This window comes from Apis laboriosa, unplaced genomic scaffold, assembly GCF_014066325.1.
Source record: "Apis laboriosa isolate Shangri-la unplaced genomic scaffold, ASM1406632v1 scaffold104_cov149, whole genome shotgun sequence".
Taxonomy (NCBI): domain Eukaryota; kingdom Metazoa; phylum Arthropoda; class Insecta; order Hymenoptera; family Apidae; genus Apis; species Apis laboriosa.
This window is the reverse complement of record NW_025220694.1, coordinates 43,129-67,647: the sequence shown is the minus strand read 5'-3', so window position 1 is coordinate 67,647 and position 24,519 is coordinate 43,129. Positions and strand designations below refer to the sequence as shown.

The 24,519-nt window shown below is 36.2% G+C and overlaps 2 protein-coding genes across 17 annotated transcripts in view; one reads left to right on the top strand and one right to left on the bottom strand.

Moving 5' to 3' along the window:
* LOC122713572 (disks large 1 tumor suppressor protein) overlaps positions 1–24,519 on the bottom strand; it is a 524,720-nt gene that overhangs the window by 459,272 nt on the left and 40,929 nt on the right. The window lies entirely within an intron of this gene.
* On the top strand, positions 21,787–24,052 carry LOC122714499 (facilitated trehalose transporter Tret1-like). Of its 2 annotated transcripts, XM_043935987.1 has the most exons (5): positions 21,787–21,911; positions 22,070–22,360; positions 22,418–22,963; positions 23,212–23,654; positions 23,889–24,052. In XM_043935987.1, the coding sequence occupies exons 1-5, from the start codon at positions 21,848–21,850 to the stop codon at positions 23,967–23,969; spliced, it is 1,425 nt and encodes a 474-aa protein (XP_043791922.1). In that variant the 5' UTR covers positions 21,787–21,847; the 3' UTR covers positions 23,970–24,052. The 2 variants fall into 2 exon arrangements, with proteins under 2 accessions (XP_043791922.1, XP_043791845.1); XM_043935910.1 differs by having other exon boundaries at positions 22,070–22,963.

The window sequence follows — 24,519 nt, the reverse complement described above, 5'->3', positions numbered from 1 at the left end:
TAAAAGTAATGCGCGTGTTAACAAATACCTCAAGATCGTTAATTAAATCGTTGGATAGAAGGGAGAACAAGGCAATTAAAATTGGAAGCCACGATATTCAAACGCCGCCCGAAAATCCATCAAAAGTCACGTCATTACTGGGAGTCGACTTTAATGAGCATCTTGTTAACGATGTTCTAGACGACATGGTTATCGAATTAGGATGGCGAACATTCGACCAACGATATCACGTAACAGAATACGATAGATTCGGGCAACTTAAGGATTAAATGTAAATTTGTAATTATCGAGCATACTTAATGGAAAGGGTGATAATGAGGGTATTATTTCGCGGGGGTGAAAACCGTGAGAGACATAGCTTTAACGTGAAAATCATTTTCCAAATAACTGGGATCCTTCTAACCAGCTGGGTTAATTATCATTAACTGTTCTGTTAAACGCTAAGAGGGCAATTATCTTAAATGCCCCATTTCGAAAACAACCTTTCTCGAGAACAATTGCAGACAATTCTTTGCTTCTAATTTAAAGTCTAAAAATAAAGAAAAAAATAAATTTTCTTTTGTGGAAAAAAATAAAAGTAAATGCATTCGAACGATATTTTTGTTCGATATTGTTACTATTTGAATTGGAACGTTATTAATCCATTTGATCGAAGAAGAATCGATCATGATCCATCCATTGGTCAAATTTCTTTGGTCAATTTGTGGACTTCTCTGGAATCCTAAGTATTTGCCGTCCAATTCATCAATCTTAAGGGGATGAGATTTTTATGGCGAGATTGTTTATTGCGAGATTCGAGTGAGGGCTGAGTGTTTGAGATTAGGGTGCGAAGAGTGGATGATCACTCGGAGGATTTGGATGGACGTGACCAAACACATCCTGAAAATGTGCGTGTACTTTTCCTGAAGAGAAAGAGAAAATATTATTATTCGTTCCATAATTTTCAATTTTAAGAAAAATATATCCAACTTTACGTACTCAAAATCACACAAATCCGATCGATACAATATCTCTTGAATCTTCGATAATACGATAAAAACATACAACTTATCGATTCTTAAAAATTTACAATTTTTTCCATTGAGATTATGACAAAAGCTCGAGAAGCGATAAACCGATAAATCAAAAAAATTTACGCGAGTGATATACGCGAGAGTTTGGAAATGAAAGCGACGACGTACAAGAGTAAAAGTCAAAGTGGCACTTTGATTTCTGAAAAGCTCGGCATACGTGCGTGTAACGAGCGTTCCTTTCCGAGCGATCCATTTTCGCGTCATCCCGGATACATCGTAAAAACGAGAAAACCACTTTCCGCGTAAACAGAAAAAAAAAAAAAAAAGAAAGAAAAAAAATCCAGACGGATATGGATACTCTATACAAGAATGTATAGATATGTTTCGTGAAGCGTTATTATAGGTAGCTTCGCCATAAAACTTAAATCGCATTGGGTGTCGATAATGCGCGAAAAATTTACATAAACCCGTTTAACTGCGCGTTAAAATCTGTACATAAATTTATAAACATTATTCTTTACGCGCACCATATACCATATTTTATGGAGGAAATATACATGTTTATGTTTCCAGTGTAAAAATTTCGTTTCAAATTCTCGAATATTTCTAATCTCGAGGATCAAGATATTCGAAGGAGCAATCTTGAACAAGGAAATATTTTCTATACTCCGATTTTAGGATATCTCATTTCTTTCCAGAGAAAAATTTCCAAAACATCAAAGAATTGAATTACTTTAAAATAATAAAATATATAAAGTAAGTATTTTAAAATATATTTCTATCGTCCAATTCTAAAATACTTTTGATTTTCAAGAATTATTTTTAAAACAGTGATTTATTAGGATTATAAAATATTCAACATTGATCCAATCTTCGGTACAAAGTGTGTACACTGGTTCTTCTCGAGAGAAAAGATGAAACCCTGTCGTCCCGGCATGTAGCCGCCATTTTCCATGTAGTGGATCGTGTGTGGCTCGGCAATAAGGAGAAAATTTCTCAGGGGTAATAAGGGAGCAATGGGTGAGTCATCTAGCTTGGTGAAGCAATGAAACTATGCCAAGTACGACCATTTATCTCGGTTTTATGATTCAGGTGGCTATTTCTTCCTCGGCTACGTTGTCTTACACGCCATCTCCCTAATAATTAACAAAATTCTTTTCTCCCTCGAGTATACACAATTTCCGCCACGAAATCGTAAAACGTGATTCCTGAAGCGTATCGCGTGTCCAACTTTCGAAATCTGTTTCGTCTCCATCTTCTGTTTGCAAAATTCGAAACTTCTCCTTTTGAGGACGAGATAAATTCGAGAAAGACTTAATTAAGAAAACAACACAACTGGAAACAGAGCGGGGGAGAGGGTTTGACGACCTGAGGGTTTTTAATCAAAGCGTTGCAAGGAGATATAAAAAGGACGAGATCTTTGCGAGGTAATAATACGAAATTGAGGAAACGTGAGTTTGTCATTGCTCCCCTTTTCTCCTCCTTTTATTTGGAAATTAGCTTGTATGGATTTGGATCGTGGGATTCGTTTATTTAGGTGAGATTGTATCTTCGCGAAATAGGTTTGGGAATTATTGAAGTAAAATATTTGGACAATGACTATGCGTTTCTTGAAACTTAATTTCTCAAATAGTTTGTGATTCTGTTATGTCAACATCGTCAACTGCATCAGAAATTCAAATTTCCTCGTAACATCTCGAGCGCAAAATCGTGAGGGATTGTAGCCAGAGTGAGATTGCCCATTACTTTACCCGTTAACTTGAATAAAAAATCGTTTAAAAATAGTTCGCATCGTATTAACCAACGTAAATAAAAGTTACACTTTTCGCACATGATTCGTAAGAAAAGAATCGTAGCACGTGAATCGATGTAGGATAATTTAAAAAAAAATAAAATAAAATTGAGATTTAAGAATTAAAATTTACAATGTTTTAAACGTTTCATCGTCGCAGTGATTGTAGGAAACATGGTCGAGACACGAGTGCCGTAATTCACTTCGATAATTAGCGTGCTTTAATTAGACGCACGTCGGCGAAGAGGAGGGGGAGGCGTCCTTTAATTATTGCGTGCGAACTGTGTCACCGGCGCACGTGCTAATGAACGACGAAAATAATAGCGCGGCGACCGTCTTCCTTCGTCTGTTTCCGTTCTTATGGTCGTGTCTTTCGTTTTAATCCAGATCCTGAATTAACGTTTCCCAAGAAAAGCCTAAATTAATTTCCGCGTTCCGTTTCCTCGAACCGTTTCAAATTTATGCGCCACGTTCCGTGGCCAACGTTTCCTTATTTTAATAACGCTGGGAATAATAATATTCATAAATTTGCACTTTTTTTCCTTTGGAAAAACGTCGCATCGCGTTACGTTTCAAACTCTATTCTCTCAGAAAAATAATTTCAACTGCGAAATTAACGATTATAAAGAAATGGAACTTAAATAAGTAAGTCAGTTTCTTTTTGTTTTTTTGTTTTTTTATTAAAATATCTCGAAACACCGTGTCCACGTTATATCCTTATCCCAGATCTCATTTCATCGAGCCAAATAAATTTTTATCAATTCGTATAAATCGTTCCACCTTCTCTCCTGCAATTCGATTACTCGAGCGGGCGAAGTAGTAAGCAACGAAATTTATCCGGCACAGCGTGCTCATCTCACGTTTGTCGGAATAACGTACAGCCCATACTAAACAGACCAAATATCATATGGATTCCTTCTACACGTTCGAGCGTATAAAAATACGTAGTACGTAAGAAAGAGGATATTTTTCGGGTTAAGTTTATACGAAGGCAGGATACACGCGGAGAACCGCACGAGCCGGAACATCTATCATACTTTATGGGATCGTGTACGAAACGTAAATGGGAACGACGCCCGCCATTTCGAAATCCTGTGAAAAATAGCGGTTGAAACGTCTCTCTGACCGATGATCCATGACATCCTCCGACGGATACACGGGCCAAAAGGAACCCCCGCCATCCCTTTAAATATCCTCGTAAATTCGACGAGAGGACGGCGCATCAAACGGAACCCGGAGGACAGGTTGAATTATTGTTTCGGATATACCGTTGAATAATCTTCGACAAAGATTCGATCTTAAAGGTAATCGAAAAGGGATCGAACTCGTGCACGTAGGATAAATCGACTCGAAGACTCGGGACTCTTCGAATCAATTCTTCGAGTTCTTCCCGGACGGAGAAGGAGAATTCGTGGAAGAGAGAACGTTTAATCCATGCCATCATCGTATTATCCGCCGTCTAATATCTGCCACGTAAGATAAACAAGGGAACAGAGGAATACAGATTTTCGAAATTTACGGGCGGAATAGAAGGGAGGGGAGGGGAGGGCCTGTAGTTCTAGAATTATGGAAATTTCGAATAATTGGATCTCATCCTTTTCCCTCCTCCTCCTTCTCTTCTCTCCCCCCTCCCCCTGGGAAAACATAACGGCGTGAGACAAATGCAGGTGAACGTGACTCGTAGATGCATCGAAATCCGGCAAATTCGTTTTTCCGCGAAGTAGGAAACTGTTTTACATGATACAGAGATGGAAATACGCGTTGAAGGAAATTGGTTGATACACGATGGAAAACTGTATCGGTTCTACTTTTTTTTTTCGTCGAAAGAAAAGATACGATGAAGAGAATATATGATTATTTTATTATTTTTTATATTTTTTTTTTCGCCATGCGATTCGAATCTCGATTGGTTAACTTGTTAGGGAAGGAAAATTATTGTTATAGAATGAAAAATTGCGTTGGTTGTCCGAAAATAAATAAATAGAGACACCTAATGTTTTTCTTTTAAATATTTCCCACCAAGTATAGAAATATCGCGTTTCGCGTTAGACAGAACATGGAAATATACGTTGAAGGAAATTGGTTTACAGGATGAGAAATTGTATTCCTTTTTGTAGAAAGAGAACAAATAAATGGAGATATATACCCAGCATTTCCAAAAATATTCCACGTATCTTTATTTGCTCTTACGATAGAGTTCTTGTTTAATCAATTGATTAAGGAAAATTGCTATAGGATGGAAAATTGTATTGGTCTCTTGAAGAGGAACAAATAAACCGAGAGATGCATTTTCGAATATTCGACATATCGTCGATATATTATAAACAGTTTGAAAGGAAATAATTGAGGAACGTATTTGTACACGTTCTAATATAATAATTATGATAAATGCGAAAAGAGGATGGATCCGATTAATCGAGATTCTATTATTAATGTACGAAATCTTCTTGTATAATTGATATTCGAAGAGGCGTTTTAATCCTAAAGAATTGTTAATAAATGTTCGATAGAGAGGAAAATGGAACGAGCGAGAAATAACGTATAAGAGCACGTAACAGTGAAACCCTCTAAATAATAGTTTCGTGCCGAATCCTTTTAATGTTTACTGCTTGTTATTGCATTTCATTAATTTCTTATTTTGCTTTTCCCATTCTCGCGTTATTACCCGTGAACACGATTCCATAGAAGGAAGAAAAAAACAACGAGCAGATAATCTTAAACATTCGAAAGGGAATGAAAGAAATTTTAAACGAATCGAATATTTTCGCGCAACAAAAAAATATAACTATGTCGATTTTAAATTAATGATCAACGATTTTTCCTTTTCCCTGTCTTCTTTCTCTTTTTTTTTTTTTCCAATGTATCGAACGTACATCAGCTTTATAGCTTCTCTTCACGGCAAGCTCTACTTCATGCATTACTAAAAAGATCCATTTGATAGGCCGTCATTTTCATTGAGTGGAAAGTAATTCTTTACCGGGATGAAAATCAGAAGAAAATATCAAACCTTTTAGCCGTGGCTCTAGTATGAAAAAAAAAAAAGAAGAAAAATTAAAGGTAATAAATTTCCTTGGGAGTCGATAGGCTGACGTTAAGTCGAGATAAAAAAGTAATTCCGTTCTCCTTAATATTCCGTGCCATTTTTTTCTCAATATTTCTCTTTCGTCGTGAACGATGACCGAACCTTTAGAATATTTAAAAAAATCGACCGGTCAAGGATGCAAAGGAAACAGGAAGAATAACGAGAAAATGAAACAATTTTCCTAACAATTTTCATTAGGGGAAGAAGAAAAGGAAAACTGTACCTGTAAAAACTTAAATAAGAACATCGAAGATTATTCTCTGGAAAAAGAAGAAAGAAAGAAGAAAAGGAAAACAAAAAAAAAAAAAAAATACTTGCGATGAATTTTAATTCCTCCTCCTATACATACACGTATCTAACAAGTTTTACGTGGTTTCGCGAGTTTTCTAATTAACACCGTTCCAAAATGAAACACGAGCAACGTGACTTATTAAACACAATCAATTTAACGTAAGTTTCAACTCGAAAGAAAAATAATCAACGTCGGAAGAGCACAAAGGAAAGAAAAAAACGAGAGGGCGTAAGTTGAAAGGAAGGAAAAAAAAGAAAAAGAAAAAAAAGGCGAGTACCGACGTTCCACGTAGAGAGAAAGAATTTTACGTTTCACCCTTAAAGTTCTGCACGTTACCGCTGTCGGGGAAAGAAAACGGATTCGTGACATCCAAGTCGGCTTTTCCACTTGATGCTTTCCCTCCTTCCTCCCTTCCACCATCTTTTCCCTTCCCTTTGCGATTCTCTTACTTTTCGCTTGCTATTATCTAACTCATTTGTTCGTCACGTTCGTACATATAGGAGGTACATTTGCATCTTCAGAACTCCCGACTACGTTTAAATTTGCATGAGCGACGTATCCGTAATTTAGTATCAGAAGTTTCATACATTCGGGCATAAATTATACATATACGATACGATGAATAAATATATCGCTAAATGCGAATGTCAGTCATCTTTATATATATTTAAATATGATTCGAATCGATATTTAAAGGGTAGAGAATTAAAGATGCACACGTTTCATTCAATCGTTTCATCAATTTTCATTCAATTTTGAAATAAAGGAGGATAAAAATGATTAAATATGGCTATGGTATAATGTCGATTAAAATTATTACTTTCTTCTCTCGAATGATGGATTAGCACAAAGTTTTAATTAAGCTTTACGTTAATGGATGTAAGATAAGCTTATAAGCAATTTAGCGGATGTAACTGTTGTAATCTTTCCGCTTTCCACCGTCACCCTGTCCCCATAAAAATCATAAATTATCTTTTGCTAGAGATACGAAACAATCGTTCTTTGTATTACAGTAAAGAATCAATCAATGTGAATCTGTATCCTGAACAATAAGTAAAGACGAGAGGAAAACTTGATAAATTATTTCCATATGTACATCCATAATTAAAATTGAAATTTTCCATTCTCTTTTTAAATTTCTAGAACGGCTAAATTAAATGTGAAACACAAGTTTAAAGTTTTCTAAGATTTAGAAGAAAGCGATCTTGAGAGATTTTCTGAAGTCTTTACTTTTCTAATGGTCCGTAAAAGTAGTAAATTTTAATCCGGTGATCAAAGCGAATCGGTAGATCGAAAATAGGATCCTTTAGGATAGCATCGTGATCTCAGATTGAATATCCAAATCGATCTTTACTCAAATAGAATAGATTGAAAAAATAGTCTTCGATAAACCCAGCCATTTCGTAAAAAGTTTTATCGAAGGATATGAATAACGAACCGTGACCGATTGAATGATATACGAATTACTTTTTATACCTTACACCGTTTAATTATTTTATCAATATCTCCAATAAAATATTACTCGCTTATTACGATCCCCCGTTAATAATAAGTTTCCACTTTTTCCCTCACTTGAAGATAAATCACAATACGAGTCACACGATGGAATAAATTAGTTATCCTTGTTTTCAATTCGATAACGGGGAAATGGGGGTGAAAATTCACGACTTTCGACAATTTTGAACTTAATTTCCTTCCCGTGATCATTCTCTGATATACGCGAACGGCAATAAAGAACGGTGGCAAGTAGGCACCGAAGGCGATCGTACAAACAGTGCCAATTTAATCTCCATTCTGCGCGCGACAGCTGAAACGATCCTCCGCCCACCGAGTAGTAGTCGTCTGGAGCAACCATAGCGTGAAACCGCGATAATCTCAATGTCCATTTACCCCGATCCCATTGTCGGCCATTGCAAACGTCGTAAAGACCAAACACCAACACTCCGAGACGATTTCTTTTTTTTTTTTTTTTTTGACGTTTCATCAAACGCTATCCATTTTCGATTCCTTCTCATTTTTCTCATTTTTCGGCAAAAATCTAATCTTCTCGGAAATAAATTTATTTCACTTTCCAAAATGGATTTGGAAAGGACGAAGCATGATTCAAATATAATTATCACGCGTTTCCAAACTTTCTTCCTTCTCGATCATTAAAAGTATATTTCCATTCTAATTGCAAATAAATTTTGGAACAGATGAAATGATCGATATAATTTCAAAAATTTCGATAATATTTTATTTAGTTTAAATGTTTGAATTTGTCTGTTCCATTTATTAAGAATTTGTAATATCTTTACAATTTTTAATTTATTTTGTTCAAAATTTTTCTCGGTAATGAATGAAACGTATATTCTAAAAATTTGTATGGGATGTCTTAATAAATTTCTTGGAAAAATTTCTTGAACGACAATAAATAAACCAAAAGAGACGTACATGTATCATAAAATATCATGTAAAAATATATTTTCCTTATATTTTTCCCAAATTTTCCAAACAATCAAATCCTACGCACAACAAACGTATGTGCACGCGCTTCTGGCTGAAGTAAAAAGAATTAAATTTCGATATTTTAATCATCATTCGAAATATCACTGATCAGAATAATCAATAATCCCAAATAAATCATCCAAGAGCAAAACGAAAATAATCGAAATAATCTCAAAAAAATCCGATATATTCAAAATGCTACCTACTATTAAAAAATCAGCAAAAAAAAAGAAAAAGATTGATTTATCTAGCCGTTTGTTAATGTTATAAAAATCGACAAATACCAAATTTAAACGATCAACACACACCACGATTGTTAAAAATCGAAAGAAATCGAAGAACTCGACCGACTCGAAGAGATTGGATCGAATTTTCACACGAATGTGAAAAAATAAGAGACTTCTTCGAATAAATTATTAGCTCATGAACATTGAAATAAATTTCCGCGAACGTTACATCGAAAGATATAAAGAATCTCGGCTCGTTCGTTCGATTACGTTTACGAGATACAACATTTACGTGTAGACGTAATTTAACTGCTTCATTATGCAAAACCTTTCGCTATCTTTTCCCTAAATAAGTTTGGGCGCCGTGTTAACGTCCGTTCTCCTCCGAGCGAGCTCGTTTAGCCCTCGGCCGCCTTAAAATAACGCTAATCTCGCCATTCCCCAAACTAATACGGCCAGGGAATATACTCGGCCACTTAAGAAAACTACAGAGAGTCTCGTGATCGTTTGCGCCCAACTACGAAAACGTATTTTACACTGGAAACGGATTCGACTCATTGCATTCCCTCGTTTTTGCATAAAGTACCGTGGAAACTTGCGTTCAAGTATCGTAATGTTCGAGTTTAACGTTCTCCGATTAACTGGCAAAGATCGAATTGATCCTTGCGTAGATAGAAAAGTTTGCCATTTGAAATTAATTATAGCGTTACAACGAGAAAACGTTTCGAATTAATATAACACGTAACGATATTAAAATTTTCAAGCAGTAACACGTTCTTACGTATTGCCATTCTGATTCTTATTTCGATAACCCTTTGTGCCTCGTGTTTAATGTTAATAAACTTTTATTGGCACAAGTGAGACGATATTACAGATCGATAATATGAAATATCGTAAGAACATCGTGCTCGCGAAGAAATGCAAAAGATGACTAATGAAAATGTCCAAATCGAAGCTAAAATCGAATAGAAAATCTGTATGAAATACCATTCAAGGGAGAGGAACGAAAGAAAGAAAGAAAGAAAAGAAACTTACGATAACGTTCCAGATAGAGCACCGTGGGAAGATAACAGCACATGCCGTTATCGCCGTGCACGTGGGCGTACATGTCTGGCTAATTAACACACGCAAGCCCCGCAGGTAACGCGTACGTGAAAGTGTTGCCGTGAACGCTTAACAGAACGGTTCTCCTTTGTCAATTCGTGGATCCACTCGACGATCCTTTACCCATGCCGGAACACCCGGTTCCGGTTAATCGCGGATGCATGGTCGGTGACGGGAGCAGCGCGCGAACCACCATCGATCGATCGATCCAATAATCCCCGGATCGAGATTACAAATTGACGAGCAATTGTATAATAACGCGGATCGATTATCACCAACAATCGTCTCAATCCGCTCGTTAAAACACCTTTCTCCTCTTCGCTCCTCCCTCGTTTGCTCTTTCCAATCACCAGCCGACCAAGAACACGTTTAAGTAAGCGGCCGATTGACTGTCTGCGGAATTTCGTCGACCGATTTTAATTGCGAATTCGAGGATTTGATCTCGACGCGGAACTTTTACAACCATCACTAACCACCACCACCAACATCACCATGCTCAGCCAACTCGTTCCACCAATTCGAGAGCAAACCGAGAGTTCCAGCGCCGGTTCCACGATCGGTCGCGCGATGTCTGCGAGATAAATTCGACGTGGAGAAATTAAATCTGTGTTCCAGGGGGAAACGACGGACACGGGGTGCGAGCGTGTATCCGCTTCATCGCAACTTCCCTCTTCCTTCTTTTTTTTTTTTTTTTTTTTTTTCGTTCGAACGAGTCGAAAATTACACGCGACAGAAATGTCAAACTCCGCGGTCGTTTTTAACCTGAGCTTTTTAACGCCGAGGTGATACACCGTCGATTTTCCGTTTAATCCTCGCGCACAAGGGACATTTTCATATCGAAGCCCCGTTCATTGTTCAAAAACGGTCAACCGAACTATTTTCAATCGATGATTTCGTTACGGGGATTATTATCTCGCTTCGCGTCCAGCAAGCTCGATATAAAACGCAACGCTATAATTCGTTGTAACGGGAGCGATGCTTATCCGATAACATTGATAAATAATCTCCTCGTGACTAGGTTTTCGAACAACACGAACTTTGAAAATACGATGGAATGAACGGCGTGGAATGATTTACGCGTCTGTTTTGCTCGTTTCTCCCGTTTATCGATTAAGGATAATAATCAAGAAAGAGCGGTGCAACTTGGAGGCGGCGCGTATCTATGCGAAAATGGAAAATAGAATCGATACGGTGAATTCGAGTTACAGTTAACGCGATTTTCCCGAGAGGCTGGTTATGCAATTGCACGGAAAATGGTCGCAGTCAAGTGCATTCATGATGCCAAACACGCGCACGTGACTGATCCGCCTAAACCAGACACGCGATTTATTTGAGAGGTGAACACCTGTCAACGAATTAATTGCACCCCGTTTATGACGATTTCTCCGTTTGTTTTTTTTTTTTTTCCCTCCTCTTCGTTTCAACTTTTTGAATCTATTTTTATTTTATTCCTTTTTTTTTTTTTCTATTTCGCGTTTATTCATTTCGAATTTCGGCATCAAAACGATATACGAACGTTGCAATTAGAATTTTCAGTTTACAAGAACTCATTGGTTCGATCATTTCCATTTCCACGTCATAATATCGAAATTTCATCATTCGCAAAAATGCATTAATTAGTAATTAATCGGTATCGATCGTTAAGCACGAGCGTTTCGCTCAATGTATTATACATCACCTGTGACGATGTAATTTTTCGAACGATTTTTCAATCCCCCTTTTTTTTTTCTTTTTTAATCTTCTATTTAATCGAAACAGCGAGAAATTGCTCTTTGAAAAAAGAAAAGAGAGAGAGAGAGAAAGTTGACGAAATTAAAAAAGTTCTTCTTTCACTTGGTTAAATATCGATGTTAATTACGAGTTGGTTTGAATGGGCAGTTTAGATCCAGGGAACCCTTCGAGTTTAATTGTTATTCCGGTCGCCACGAAACGTCGAATTTCTCGCAACTTCCCCTCCGTAAATATTAGCTCCCGTAAGCGACAAACGACAAACTTATTCAATGAAGCATCGCACGCCATCGTGATGCGCGGATCGACAATTAACCATTCACAGACTAACGCCGTTAATCACTAGAGGACAATGGCAGTCAAACTCTAGAATTCCATCGAGCACGCGACACGAATTTCACGTTACCGCCCTTATCCCCTTTATATTTGATTTCTCGGCACAATGCGTGCAACGTTCGAAAAATTCGATCGTTTTCAGGATCGAGATGATGAATAGATTAATACGCGCGAATCCTCCTTCGATATATGCGGAAAATTCATCCCATAAATCTGTCTTCCATCTTTATTAGCACGATACCAGTATACCAGAATCTTTCGTACGTTTCACAAATACGTATACGTCGATTGCTTAATTTTTCACGAGCGTGAAGAAGAGCGAAACGCTCGGTTATTTGAAAGAAACGATCGATTAGTCGTTTAAACATTTATTGATATTATTTATTGTTCGTCCAAAATTGTTCTACAATATTACACACGGTGTCATAAATAATTCACAGTGCTCCCGAAAAACCAGTTTTTGATAAACATGCGCATAGTGTAACGTGTGTGTTATCGAATATAATGATGCGGTGATTTATTCGTGTTATTCATGACGTATCTTCGATATAAGGTATAACGACTGGTAATTTTTTACGCGGCACATCAGAGAATTGTACAACAACGCATCAGTCGCAAGACGATTTGCAACAGTTGCAACACATGGCACTGTTCGCCAAAGTTCAAATGTCAAAGCTCTACCGCGAATCGTTCATCGAGCACACAAGGTACGAAGAAACTTGTTAAACTCGAAATTGATTTCGTCGAAACGGACCATTGATGTTCAGAATGTCACGAATGGAAACCTTTCCCCCTTTTCAATATTCATCGTGAAACGTGTGTGTATATCGATAACATCAAAGAGAAAGTATCTAGCTCGAAAAATCAAGATCGAAAACAAACACACGTTCGATTAAATGATGCAACTCGAACAAACTATCCCGATGGATATCGAAGAAATTCATTTTCTGAAAAAAAAAAAAAAAAAAAAAAAAAANAAAAAAAAAAAAAAAAAAAAAAAAAAACACCACCAGCACTACCACCAGCACGATCGAAATATCGAAATATTTCTCTTTCCCGTCTCACTTTGATCCCTCGAAAAAATCTTTGATCGACTCGACTCGTTATCCATCCAAAGAAGCACGCACCATTACTTTCCTTAATCGACACATTTCACAGAGAATTTAACAGAGGGAATGCACACACGTCACGAGCACAATTTACATTTTTCTTTTTCTCTCCTCTCTTTCAACTTCTTATCGTAAATTATCGAGATAGATCGTGGAGCCAACTGGAAATGATCACTTGTCGAACAATATTAAAACGTAATCTTTGGTGATTAACACGTGAGCGTGGACGACAGCATTCTTTGCGCGACTATCCGTGGTTCCACTTGGAGAGGAAAAGCGGAGAGGCGACGCACATGGAACGCCCGCTCGGAGCGGCTTTAACCCGCTGACTGCCGGAGTCGCCCCTTTTCCAACCCCTTGACTCGTCCCGGACCGCCTCCCAAACCCACCTCCCTGTCCTCCTCCACCTCCTCCATCCCGCCAACTTCATCTACGACCTCTACCTTTGCCCGTACCTTCGCCAAATCCTTTCCTCCTACGAGCGCGCGTATACACGCGCGCACCTATCGTGTCAAGTATTCGTGCGCCTTTTCATTTCTCCCATTAATAACGCGGGCTCCGGCCTCCACAAAGGGGGAGGGAAAAAAGAAATTGGCGATTTGGCGGACTGCTACGCTCTTTTAAATAATTTCAGGGTTGGAAATAATTAGAAGGTTTAACGTTCCGGAAATTGAAACTCGTGCGGGACAAATATCGGGGCGAGGAGAAACGATGTTTAATTAATCGTTTTTAAGTTACTTCAATGCGCTTATTAAGCATTCGTTAATGTTGGCTTTGTGGATATTTGATGCTCAAGCAGTGGTTCAACGAATATGAGATGTCTCCTCTGTGTTTGAGTGATACTAGAACTAATATAATAATTTGTAATAAGTAAATATTTTAGTAGGTAAATTGATGGTAATTGAAACGATATAATGAAAAGTAAATAGATGCAATTATGATTTTATACCAACGAAATGTGATATGAATTTTTGACGAGAATATCTTCATGGTTTTTTTTTTTTTTGTAATAATTATAAAACGAAAAATGTGATATCCATTAGTTCTATTGTTAAAACATTCCATCTAGAATTTCTTCGTTTTTTGAAAATATTTTTGACAGAGTTAAAAAGCCATATAAACATTTTTTTAAAAACAATCTAATTTATTTATTCGAGCAAGGAAGATTGAAATAAGAAAATCAGATTTTTTTTAAACGCAGCGCTTTTAGTTTTTGAAAAAAAAGAGTCGATTGAATTACAAAGAATTCTATTAAAAGCATTATAAAACGTGACGATTCGATAAATTTCTTTAATACTTTCGTATGCAAGATGGGATTTGAATTTTCCTGTTTGAAATTAACCTAGTAAGTAGTATTACGATACTTGGTCAGACATTAACCGGTATGAGAATTCATTGATACGAAACACTCGAATTCAATTCTTTCTATTCTTTTTTTCTTTCTCTTTTTCGTTTCCTCTTCCTTTTGACTCGTTTTACTTTTAGAGTTCCGCAACATTAATGGATAGCATTTTTACAGCTCGATTCCGATATAAACAGATATACATTTTGCTTAGCTGGTGCAGCTTAAAAATTACAGTGGAGAGGAATATGGCCTTTTATGTTCAAAGTTCGCGGATTAAACAAAAGCTTTCGCAAAGATAATTTCGTTATAATTAACGAAGAAATGATTGCGAAACAATTACGAGTGTACAGACATTTTCGTGCAATTGTATGAAAATAAAATAAAGCGCGGAGAGAGAGAGAGAGAGATCCAGAGAAAAAGAAACAATTTTCCCATTGGAATATATCCAAAAATTGGAAAATATTTCATAACGGATGCTCGTGCTATGTTTTAATTGTTTCCCACTATACTTTCGACGCGATCGTTGATCGAATGCACGCGTGTAATAGGATAAAACACGATTTCTGTTCGCATTTCACCTCTTTCTCTTTCTCGCGCGCGCGTGGCTCCCTTCTCTTCCATTTCGGCTGGAAAAGCGGCGCGAACGAGTAATACAGGATGAAGAAAACGAGATAAAACCCCATGAAACGAGAAGACGATGGAAGAAAGCCATCCGCGAACCCGACATCTCCTCGCTTTGGCTTTACGTCTCTCTCTCTCTCTTTCTCTCTCTCTTTCTCTCTCTCTCTCTCTCTCTCTCGTCGAATCCCGCTTTCACGCCGGAAGTCTTCTTAACGAGAGTAAAGAAGAAAAAGAGGTAGCGCAGGATGGGGAATATCCTTCGGGGACCTAATAGCTTTTTACGCCTTATTACTCATCATTACGCCTGGCAAGAAAACGATCGATAAAAAAAAGAAGTACGCTTGTCCGATACGATCGACCGATTATCAATGGTGTAATGGAACATTGGGTTTCTTTAGAGGTTGAGAATTTTTTTTTTTTTTTAAATTGGCAAAAAGACGAAAAATAAATCGATCATGAATTTTTCCATCCGAGGAAATTAAAATTAAATGTCGGCTTTATATATCTGAATTTTAAAAAAAAAAAAAAATACCTTTATCTTTCTCTCAATTTAAATTTAAAATTATGGAGTGGCAACGAGTATATACTCATAAATTATTCCGAATCATTTGAAACCGATGAATAACTTTGAATAAAATTCAAAAGTTTGAATTGCACGTATCTTAAGTGACAGCATAAAAAAAAAAAAAAAAAGAAAAATTCCATACACTTATTGGACGACCGATGTGATGTCTTAATAAGATTATTTATTGCGAGAAAAGAATTACTTGTTTCAAGTTGAAGTTAAAAGTGGAAGTGCATTCGAGAGGATCGAAAATAATCCAAACTACGTAACAGAGCGAAAATAATTTAGCGAAAGGGATTTTAGCTAGGATTTTTTCCAAGAAAACACTTCGCTTCATTGCGAATACACGTCGAAACACAACAAATTGAAATTACCAAGGCTCTTGATTCACTCCTGTTGGAAACGTTGGTACGCGCGGTATAAATTGAGCGCGAGAGAACTACGAAGATTTCAATGCTTTGGAAATTCCGTATATCGCTGAATATCATAAACTGGGATTCCTGGACAATGGTATTTGCCTAAATCTAACTAAGCTTCCATAATCTCTTAACCATTCTACGGTTGATTTCAGGAGTTGTGAAACAATTTATAGATACAACAAACGGAGAATACCTTTTCATCACCTTATGCATTCGAGCCCGCCAACAATTGTTAAACAATACATCCCAAATATAAACCATGTTTACAATTCAAATATCGCTAATCTGGATACACATACAGGGCTTCTGTTTCTCGCTCGAAAATATAAATCCTTTACACAATTTTACATTTCAAAGCTATTTCTGTCCTATAATAAAATGTTATCCCTTTGTATCTTCATCGTTACCATCGTATTTATCAGACGGTGATAAAAATATAACTGTGAAAATTAAAACATCGTATTTATTTCATATCGCGTCTACACGATGTGTGTAAATATTTTCGTTTATGATAAAGTATATGTAAGCAAAAAGTCAATAAAATTGCGTTACAGTTTCGTGTCACTGTTGCTAAGTAATTTTCCTCCAGTTTGGAAAAAAAGAGTGGAGGAGGAGGGGAGATTAAAAAAAAGAAAGAGGGAATAGTGGGACGAGGGAACGAAAAAATGAACCTATTTGAAGAATCACTCGAACGGTGGAACGATGAAAATCTCGATTCTCGAGTGGGGTAAATCGATCGCGCGCGTCTCTGCGAAACGTCGAATTCCTAATGGGGTATGAATTCTACCCCGCTCCGTTTCTTATCATCGGGGGAGGAAAAAAAGTCAAGTTTCCTGAATATTTGGCGGAATTCCGAGTGAAAGAGACAAAAGAAGAGAACTGCTCGTGAAAGAAAAAAAGAAAGAAAGAAAGAAAGAAAGAGAGAGAGAGAGAAGTCTGTTGCATCTCTAACCGAGCGTGAACTGGAAAATATTTACAGACTGGAAAATAAAATATCTGGAAGGGAAGAAAAAAAAAAACTTTATTCGACCATTATATCCTCGACGATTGCGCAATCGTGCAACTTAAAAGTTGAAAAAAAATAGTTAAAATTTTATTATGAAATATTGTAAAAGTGAAAAATAAATCGTAAAAAATCATTTAGAATTTAATTTACTCGTTTTATTATTTATAAGATGTTTTAAGATTTCGAGCTAATTAAATCTTTTAAACCTTGTTGTTAATAATTCGTGCATTAATTATGGGAAAATGGGAGTTAGCTTTCGAATTCTATTATTTACCATCGAAACTCAGTCTTGACTCGAATAGTTCAAGCGGATCCGCTTATGACTATGCCAATAACGATGAACGTGCAGTAATTACTAATTTAATTAAAAGGATCGTTAATTACACGAACTTTAAGCTCCTTTTCAGCACCTCTCTTCAGGGACATTATTTACAGAAAAAATCAAATCAATCTGAACTTTTTATCACGTGTAAATAAATATAAATCATTTTTAATCGTGCTTCTATGTAGAATTAATTTGTCGATTAAAAAGTAAAAAAGTTAATGAAAATATTATAAGAAACGATTGCATCGTAAGTTTTAAGTTTTAAGTTTTAAAACAGATTCGCTCAAAAATCTCCACTTGGAATTCCAATCTTGCATCCGTAAGAAAATTAAAAATTTCTACGCCCATCTATTTCGCGAAATTGCGATGCACTCGACAAACTTGGAGCGAATGTCGTAAGAAACTAAATAAAGATTGAAGGAAACATAAAGCAAAGTAAACGTACAAACATTTGTAACGTTTAAAGGCCGAATGTCTAAATGATGTACATGAAAATGAACACGTGAAATAATATAAAATATAGATAAAAATAAAAATATAAATAATAATGTAAAAAATCCGAATAATTTAAAAAAATAATAATTTTTCATGTAAATTCATTAAACATAAAAATATCGTGGAATATTTGACTAAAATTTTTAAATAAAATATTTATATAATCGGATAGCACGATGCAAAAAATAAAATAAATTTATCGCAAAGACCATACGAGAATGAAATTCTAATCGATCTATACACAAAATGGAAAACTAATTTCGAAGGGATTTTATTTAATCCATCTTATGTAACATGAAATATTTGCAATACACGGGATTACATCCATTGAAATCTTGATAAAAATGTAACACAAACTCGTGTTTGAAGCAAAACAGGACACAAGAAAATTATCCGGTATACGTGACATTTTATGATGTTTTTCAAATTAAATCTCTATCGATAAAATTATTCCCATCGTTAATAATAAATGTATGAAATATTTTTCTAGATAACGATAAAACGATCACGAATACGTTCGACGATTGTCAAAATTATAAAAATCGGAATGAAAAGACACACGGTGTAAGAATACGTTCATTCCCGTCGGTTCTCCTCACCATTACCATAGCCAGAGGTTTTACCCTCAACCCTTTTCAACCACGGTTCAACCTCTTCCTTTTACCTTCAAGAGTGATAGCTTTCGAAACGTTACATTATACACTAGGAACTCCTTTCGCTTGTACATCAGTTCATCTTTGTCTCCTTTAGCTGTCGGATAAAGAGAGAACGATGATCTCGGGGAAGGGGAAGGAAGTCGAAGAAGGAAAAGAAAAGAGGGGAAAGAAAAAAACGACGGGGGCAAAGAGAAGTTTCAGGATGAAAGGGTAAGGGAAAAAAGATGAAAAAAAGGAAGGAGGAGGATAGCAAAAAGGAGAAAAGCAGAAAAAACACGACCAGGGAACCGGCAGTATACCTAATATATTATCTATATGCGACGAGCTTTATGAGCTTCAGCCCTCTTACGTCCCAGCTTTCCCAGACGTGTTTCGTCGTCTCCTTAAAAGTAAACTATAATCTAACCACTCGTGCTCGCAGTATTAGAATCTTCCTTTCCTGCTAGAAATCGTGCTCTGGATTTCTTAAGCGAGGATTTTAATATTCGAAATAATTCTCCAAACTCGTCACATCGATATAAATTAAAAGGAACCGTAACTTACGTTTAAACTTTAATAATTTATCTTAATTTGTTACAAAATTCCTAAATTAAATCTCACTCTGGAATCGCGTGTCTTAGAAGTAAAAGAACGATGTGCCATTTCGTTTGTTTGAACACGCTTTGAAGAATAAAGTTGAATAAAAGATGAAAAGTGCACATCGAAGAATAGAGAGACACTACTAAGTATAACCTTACCAAATTATATATAACTTTCTGCATAAAGTGAATAAAGGAAGTAGTAATCCTTGGAAACTACTATACTATACTATACAGTGGAATAACTCTCCCTTTGTAATAAAAGCGAGGATAGTTTCTTAGATCCTTTGGTGTTGGAAACCGTAAAATCCGTAAATCGACAAACAAAAAAAGTTACGACTTCCTTTCATAAATCAGCTAAAATATACGTTTATGATAACTCGTTCAAAAAAAAAAAAAAAAAAAATACATTTCATATTTCACTTCACAGTATCATTATTATTTTATTTATACAATACGTTTAAAAATTTCGAGCCGAAAAATTTTTTTCAATCCTATATACTTCTGATTGCAAGTATGTTTGATGATAAGCACACCTGGTCAAATTCAATTATACGATTCCCGAGGGCAAGTAATCCAATTTGCACGTCATCAAGTCACACGGTGAAACTAGTTCGAAGAGCGAGGCATACAACCGACCACATGTATCAAATATTGAAGTTCCTAGATTGGCCCCAACTGCCCTTAGGGATACCAAATATCTGACAGATTCTGAAAACTCTTGTCAAATTGCGGTTTGTAATTAACAATAATCTGCATCCGAACAGACAATAAGATTCGAAATCAACACAAACACGAAACGATATTGAATTTTTTCTTTTTCCACGAAAGGAAATTTACCCTTTTATTCTCTTTCTTGCGCGTATATTCCTTGTCTATCTTCATTTAACGTTAACTTTGAGAATACGTAATAGAATATAAATCAGGTTTCTAAAGATTTCGAACGGTAAACTCCCTCACTGAACTCGTACTTCGCTATTACAGCAGATGATACGATATTTGCGAGACTTTGCTCGATATGTATACATAGTTGCACGATTCCATCTAGCAGAAATAACCAATCAAACCAGCGTTCCTTTCAGAGAACTTCTTACAGTATGTATATATATATATATATATGTATTTTCACATATCTGTATAAGTAACTTCACTCCCAGACGAAAAGCCAGACATCTGGCATGTATGTCCCGTACAATTCTAGGACATCTTAAGAATTTGAAGATCATTTTCATTGAGAAATATCATCATCAGTCGAGATTTTCAAACACTATTTGAATATTTGAATATTTTCATCCGAGTAACTCTTATCGTTAGTTTGATGATTATCAAAGCAGATACATCATATATCTGTACAGTGTACATTCCATTATAAAGTTTGTTAACGATAAATGTGTATTTTCACGTTCCTAGACGCGAATGCTATTTTAACTATTTATATAAAAGAGCTCGGACGACGAGCAAATTTTTGTTTGCGCAAATAATTACGCCATATATTTCTTGATTAACATATTAATTGATCAACAATGTTATCGTTATTGTTTTTTCATAGTTATTTACAAGTTATGACAACACGAGATCGAGCAAGTAACAATAAATGTTATTAATGTTGATTTCACGATTAATCTTATCGAATCTAAATTTTTCGTCCAGTTCGTTATTTATATGCAAATGAAATTTCAAAGTTAATTCAAAATCATAGGATAAGGACCACGTTGTGCGCAAGGATAATAAGCGGGCATTAAAATTTAACATAGAATCAACACAACACGATTGGTAGAAAAGTAATCACGTTCATTCGTAACGTTCGAAATTCATTTCATAAAAACCGCTATCTTGAAAACGCGATGAAAAAACTCGTGAAAAAAACAGCAACTTCGATCGGATAAATAAATAAAAACTATTTTATTACATTCGATGCATTCGAAAGTATTTTAATTCGCGTTTTAATTCGATCCTTCTCTCTCTCTCTCTCTCTCGATCATGCAATTTATAAACTTAATTGTATATAATGAACGTATAATGCACATATTATTTTCCGTTTAATGAAATTGCACGAGGGATTGTATTTTGGCAAAAATTCAATTTCCCATTCTATCGGTAACGCGAAAAAGCAAATTTCCATGCTAAAATCGATACGATCGTTGGAACGACAACTAAAAGCAATTAGTTGCTGATTAGAACACGATTAGATCTTTCTGTTTCTTTCCTAAAGATATAAAAAATTACGTACATAAATACATATAAATAGAATTCAAATCAAATAACTTTCTTTTTTCGGAAAAATTTTATCTTCCTCTCCTTGATTCAACGATTGTTCATCCACAATTTGCGTGTATACGATCGTTAAAGAGATCTGTTCTCGCGCAAAGTTCTTAAACACACAAAGTTGTTTAATTCGTTTAAAAAGCGTACTCGACATGGAGAAAAACTCGATTGAAATATTACAGGCAGATGCAGACAGTTCCCAAATCGCTGATAGCAAAATCTTCTTGGTGACGGATCGTGTCACCGTTCTCGAGATTCTAAGCTTCAAATATTTGCGAGATTCGAGAACTATTGAGAAAACAGGAAACCGTAAATCAATCAGATGACAGGATACTTCGCAGGAGTGATGAGAGTCAGCACAGTCTTTAGAAACGGTCTCTATCTCGCGCACGTTGCACCGATATGAAGCTGAAGGTGACAGAAACTTTTGTTCGCGTGTGGCCCCAGTGGGCCACCTGCGTGACAGGTTAGTAATCCTCTTCCTGTGTGCTTACGTTGCATTACGATCAGATCTGTTTCGCGACCAGATAACTATATCTCGAACGAAATTACGCAATCGTTGCAATCGTTCCCCGCGATAACACAACAACGTCGATGCAACATCAATTGAGGATTTTATCATAGTGACCCTATTGTCTATCAGTGTGGGATTGAAGATCGGTTGGACGTCCCCTTACCTGGCCCAATTGACCAAAGAAGACTCGCCACTGCGCGTGACCGATGACGAGGCGACATGGATAGTCTCCCTGCTTCCGTTCGGACGATTATTCGGCGCCATGCTTGGCTACCTCGCTATGGAATATTACGGCAGCAAAAGAACTCTGTTAATCTCGGGTGTACCTATCATGATCAGCTGGATTTGTATAATATTCGCCAATTCGGCTGTCTGGCTCTACGTATCTAGACTTTGCGCAGGTAAATCATCATTGCTCGATTTCCCAAATGCGCCGATCATTCCTACAATTTTCCCAGGTATGTGCTTCGGCATGTTCTACGGTTGTTTCGCCATGTACATGGGCGAGGTGGCGGCACCTGAAATTCGCGGCGCCCTGGTAAGCACGATAATAAATGGACTTCCGTTCGGGACGTTGATCGGGAGCATAATGGGCAGTCAAGTGTCCATGATGTGTTTCGGGCTTGTAAGTCTGGTTTTGGCCATCTGCTTCATGATGATCTTCCCGCTGTTGCCTCAATCGCCGCATCACTACGTGCGCAACAATAATTCGATCGAGGCGAGGAAAACTATTCAATGGTACCATCGGAAATCGAACGTGAACGCGGAACTGGAAGTGATCGAGAACTTTGTGCGATCCTCCGGATCGATGAACTTCCGCCACAAACTCAAACAGATCACGGAGAAGAAGAATAGACGGTCGTTGATTTTGATCATCTTTCTGTACATCTTCATGCAACTCAGCGGGGTAAACACCGTCACGTACTACATGGAAATTATCATCAGGAAGGCGAAAGTGACGATACTGGAACCGGCCACTATTGTGATTATCGTCAATGGAATCGGTATCGCATCTTACACGTGTTTACAACCTTCGATCAATCGGAAAAAGTTGTCGTACATTTGGAAAGTTTCATTAAAAAGATCAAAAAAATACATACTTTTGTATATAACAGATTTCCTTTTCGTTGTATTGAGAAAGATACATTCTGATTTATTTTCCATCGATATTAGGAAAACTCGGATATTCTTCTTTAACTTTTGGACATATTTCGATCGTTGAGGATATATATATATATCACGCATTTTTCAGGTATAGCGGTCGGCTGGATCAGCGTGTATCTGATCGATCGATACGGCAGAAGGGTTCTCATGGCGGTGTCATGCGGCTGCGTAATCATCGGAATGGTGCTACTGGGATTACACTTTATGTTATTGGAACAGAATTTCGACTCAAAAAATCTGGAATGGTTGCCGATCCTGGCCATGATATTTTACGTGATGATATCTATCGGTCTGATACCAGTTCCGAGCACTATACTCAGCGAGTTTTTCCCGGATGATTTAAAAAGTATCGCTGGATTCGCCGTGAGCATCACATCCGCGTTATTCGCGTTCGTCTCCAGCGCAACCTATCAGCCGATGATCGATCTCACGAGCGAAAAATACGTTTACTGGATGTACGCGATGGTCATGATTGTGTGCATGATTTATTCGTTTGCGGAAATACCGGAGACCAAAGGGAAGACTTTGCAGGTAAATTTTTGAATTAATTTAATTCCAATTTTACTAGCGTAACGTCTGATTTGTGATAAAGATAGTTAAAATGAAAGCTTTCTGTATAAAATAATCGTGGAATCTTTGCTAATGCAAAATATTTCTAATTAGCTTTTGTGAAAATTTCGTGGATAATGAGATTGATAGAAATCTGTTTTAATTCCGTAAACAATAGTTGTCAAGATACTAAATCCATCCATACAATGTCCACAGGAAATACAAGAGATGCTACAGGAGAGGCAGAAAGGAAAGAAAAGTTCAAAAGAGAAAGAGATAACAAAAGCAGCTCGATAGCAAATTGTCTATAAATTTTGTATGAATAAAATATCGTATAAATAATTAATGATCTCAATAAATGCTTTTAATTACTCTCGTTATGGATACTTGTATATTGTATATAATGGAAAACGATTAAGAAATATTATTTCACTATTACTAATTTATATAATACGTTTGAAAAAACCAGACATTTTAATGTTGCAATTATCTTATCTTATCACGAGATGTCAAAAGACAATGTTTACCATATATTCGCCACTACATTTCGTCTAAAACTAGAATAAAGAGAAATTAATGAGTATCTATAATTAAAAATATAAAATTGTACATAAATATTAAAAAAAATTACTGTACGTAAATTATAGAGGCCTTTTTAAATTCAAATTTACATTGATTCCAAAATATATTTAAAACTTTGAAAATATTATTTAAACTACTACTATTTAAACTACTGGATAAACTTAAAACATTAAAACTACATATAACTATATACTTATATGCAACTATTTCCTTTTTCTTCAAAAAAGGATAAAAATTATTCTTGTCGATCTAACGCTTCGTTTAA

Coding starts and splice junctions, on each gene's coding strand:
- LOC122714499 (XM_043935910.1), top strand. CDS start 21,848: ATGAAGCTGAAGGTGACAGAAACTTTTGTTCGCGTGTGGCCCCAGTGG. Junction 21,912..22,069: donor GTGGGCCACCTGCGTGACAG/GTTAGTAATCCT, acceptor ATTTTATCATAG/TGACCCTATTGTCTATCAGT. Junction 22,964..23,211: donor GATTATCGTCAATGGAATCG/GTATCGCATCTT, acceptor CGCATTTTTCAG/GTATAGCGGTCGGCTGGATC.